Below are 3463 nucleotides of genomic sequence, written 5' to 3'. Positions count from 1 at the left end.
CTGTACCTTACAATGCATCCAACAACAAAACTGAGTCAATTATAAAATCATATAAAAATATAAACATGTTTAACCTTAACTTTTCTTCACATATTGGTAACATTCTTCATATATCAATATCATAATTAACCATTATCACTTTGAATGCAAACATAGTAATCATTGATTGAAAACCTAATTGTGAGCCTAGATTGCATGGTCCAAAAAAACTCAAATAACCATTATTTATGATGCATTGCTAAAGTCAATCTATTTTACTTTTGGGTAAAGTGAAACAATACACACACAAACTAAACCTAAAAATTCATTCCACAAATATGTCCAAAAATGAAACAAAAATGAAACATAGATCATATTCCAAATATGCCCAAAGGTCTAGGAGAAGTTTAAAAGGAAAATAAAAACATGATGAATAAAAAAATGGTTGATTGCTATTGAATCTATGTAAGCATTTCCCTCCCTATGACCTGCAAACTATGTGCATTATGTGCATCATTTCAAGATTAATGACACATATTGCTTCCCACATTGATGCTTTAAACCTAATTTATAGTGCTTTAATCCCAACTTATAGGTATAAATTATATATTATAATAAAAATTTATATTAAATATAAAATAATATATTATTATGTTCACGTCCATCTTTTAAAACAAACCTATAGTGTTGTAACTCTAACCTATGAGTATAAATTATATATTAACATAGAATTTTTATTTTTATTATTTTAGTTTGAAGTCGTTATTATTATTATTATTATTATTATAACTTAGGGTTATTTTTTATTATTATTAAATTTTTTTACATAACATAACATTACGACATCTCTTCTGGAGAGCATCTATCGGGCTCAATTATTATATTTATTATTTAAAAAAATATAAATAAAAAATTAAATAATGATGATAATTTATGTCCATTAAAATTGAAATGATTTAAAATTATTGTATCCATTATTTAAAAAATTATAAATAAAATATTTAAATGATGATGATAATTCACATCCATTAAAATTGAAATGGTTTATTATAAATTAAAAAGATAAAAGATTATTTGAAATTCCTTAACATTTTATTTTTACACTAGAAAAGCATCAAGAGAAACATTCCAAGATCACCATAGTTTTGCTAACTTAAAAGTTTGACAAATATTTTGAAATGTAAATTTAACATGAGTATAAGCTAGGCAATCTAAGAAAAGGTGAGTTTCAATGTCAACCCTCTTAGTGTCACAAAGGTGATATACTCTTTTATCACATAGTGTTTCGAGAATTGAACAATGCGCAATTTCACTATGAGGCTCATGAGAATGTATCCTTATTTAGCAATGTTTTTTTTTTTTTTTACAATAAGTCAACATAGAGAATTTTTATTTTTATTTTTAATATTTTGGTTAATCACTTCATAATATTTTTGTTTCCTTTTTTTCTCTCTAACTTTTTATTACTCTACAATTTCCATTTAAATTTTGATGTAATAGTATTTTTAATAATATTCTTCTTTTGCAAAATTATCTCTTTGTTTATTCTCCAATAGTCTAGCCAAAACTAGGCATCCTTATGCCATTCCCACTTGTGCTGAAAGTGATAGTTTTTGACTAATATTAAAAGCAATTTTAGAAAACCTCTTTTTCTCTCATATTACTTAGTTTCTGTTTGTACATAAGATACCTATTCCTAATCCTAATCATAACCGTCCTTTTAATAAAAAAAACTTACTTCAATCCAAAATAGATATGAATCATCATATTATAGTCCATACTATTAAATTACCAACACAATAGTGTATTTGGTTTGGAAAAACAATTTATATCTAAAACTTTATTAGAAAGAAACATCTAAAATTTAACTAATACCACACATTACAAATAAACTACCACACAATAAGGAAAGGAAGGAAAGAAAATAAATTTATTGATTTTGAAAAACAATTCATATTTAAAACTTTGTTAAAAGGAAAATACAAAAATCTAAAGAACCCCACAAATCAAGAATAAACTAACCATTAGAAAAAACAAATTATTTCTAAACTATTAAGTTAAAATTTATTTATTTTACTTTTTATACACGTACAATTGTTTTCTCCCTTTACAAAATAAGGGAAAATTCTATAGCCACAGAAATTTAAAAGGTGATGTCTGTGTTTGTCATCATCTTCCCAAACTCCTCCATATCAATTCTTCCATCACAATTTCTGTCATATCTTGCGATCATCGTTTTACACCTCTCCAAATCTTGTCCCTCCTTCAGTCCTAAGCTGAGCAGCACCTGTTGAAGTTCCCACGCGCTGATGAACCCATCCCCATTCTTATCGAAAACACTGAACGCGTTCATCAACTCCTCCTCCATAAGCACTTTCTCCTCCGTCTCATCATGCTCATGAGCTTCCTTCCACAGATTCTGGAAAAATTTGCAGAAGTCATCAAAGCTCATATGGGCCGGACAACCCATCACGATTTTCATATTATCATCAGAGATGCGTGGCATTCCAAACTTTTGCAGTAACCCTTGTACATCCTCTGCACTGACGATGCCATCACCATTGGTGTCCAGGGTATTGAACAACCGAGGTACATCCCATGGATGGACGACAGCCACGCATCTTTCATTTACACACTCACTGCTCGTCTCATCATTCATAGATGCAGATGACTCGTATTCTCCAGCTGCCATTATCTCCGAGTCTTTAGGATCGCTAAAGCCAGAAAATTTGTTTTTCGTCATCTCACAAACCCAAACATAAACATAAAAGTTGCAGAAGCTACAAAATTTCTGCACCCGCCTCAGTGCCATGGACACAACAGTGCTCCAGTACATAGACATGACACAAATGTTAGAAACCGCACAATTTCTGATCATATCACGCACCATTTTTGGTATGAGAGATGAATGAGAGTGAATTATATCTCAACAATAATTACTGCAATTGAGAGCACTTCTATATATAAAGACACTGGAGGCCTCACAGAGTAAGTTGCCATGAAAGTCAGCGGAAACATCCCTTCAATCTTATAACTCTCTTTTTTTTGTTTTCTATTGGTTTTCATTATGCGTGCGATATTGGAAAGGACGTAAGGAGGTTGCTGGAAGGTGCTCGGCCGAGTTTTACTGATTAATAAGTCAACTTCCATTTGGAATGGTACTGCTCACGATACTTCTTTATAATTTCGATGGACCCGGGGGGCGGCGGTCGAGGTGAGGAATAATTTCTTTTCAATTTCGATGGAAGTGTACTGCTCACGGTACTTTCTTTATAATTTCGATGAACCCGGTGAGCACGTCAGTAATAATTTCTTTACATGGAATTGTACTGCTCACGATACTACTTTGACGCCGGTATCCCCGTATTTGGTTTTTTTTATATGTAAAATACTCTCTGGATCCAAATCTCCACCTCATGTAGAACTTGCCAATAATTTTTAAGACGTCAATATGACAAGTATATTTAAAAATGAAAAGTTAAAA

General features: G+C 30.8%; 1 protein-coding gene across 1 annotated transcript; it reads right to left on the bottom strand.

Annotated features, from left to right (window-relative positions):
* Positions 1-2009: 2009 nt before the first annotated feature.
* Positions 2010-2932, bottom strand: LOC149165402 (calmodulin-like protein 2). Its single transcript, XM_089431133.1, has one exon. The coding sequence runs from the start codon at positions 2867-2869 to the stop codon at positions 2123-2125; it is 747 nt and encodes a 248-aa protein (XP_089287259.1). The 5' UTR covers positions 2870-2932; the 3' UTR covers positions 2010-2122.
* Positions 2933-3463: the final 531 nt, after the last annotated feature.

This window comes from Pinus tabuliformis, chromosome 5_1, assembly GCF_031772625.1.
Source record: "Pinus tabuliformis cultivar Carrire ecotype Pingquan chromosome 5_1, CPIR1, whole genome shotgun sequence".
Lineage (NCBI taxonomy): Eukaryota > Viridiplantae > Streptophyta > Pinopsida > Pinales > Pinaceae > Pinus > Pinus tabuliformis.
The sequence above is the reverse complement of the archived record's forward strand: the minus strand, read 5'-3'. Positions and strand labels throughout refer to the sequence as shown.

Excerpts from the sequence above, each read along its gene's own strand:
- LOC149165402 (XM_089431133.1), bottom strand. The coding sequence starts at position 2,869 with ATGGTGCGTGATATGATCAGAAATTGTGCGGTTTCTAACATTTGTGTC.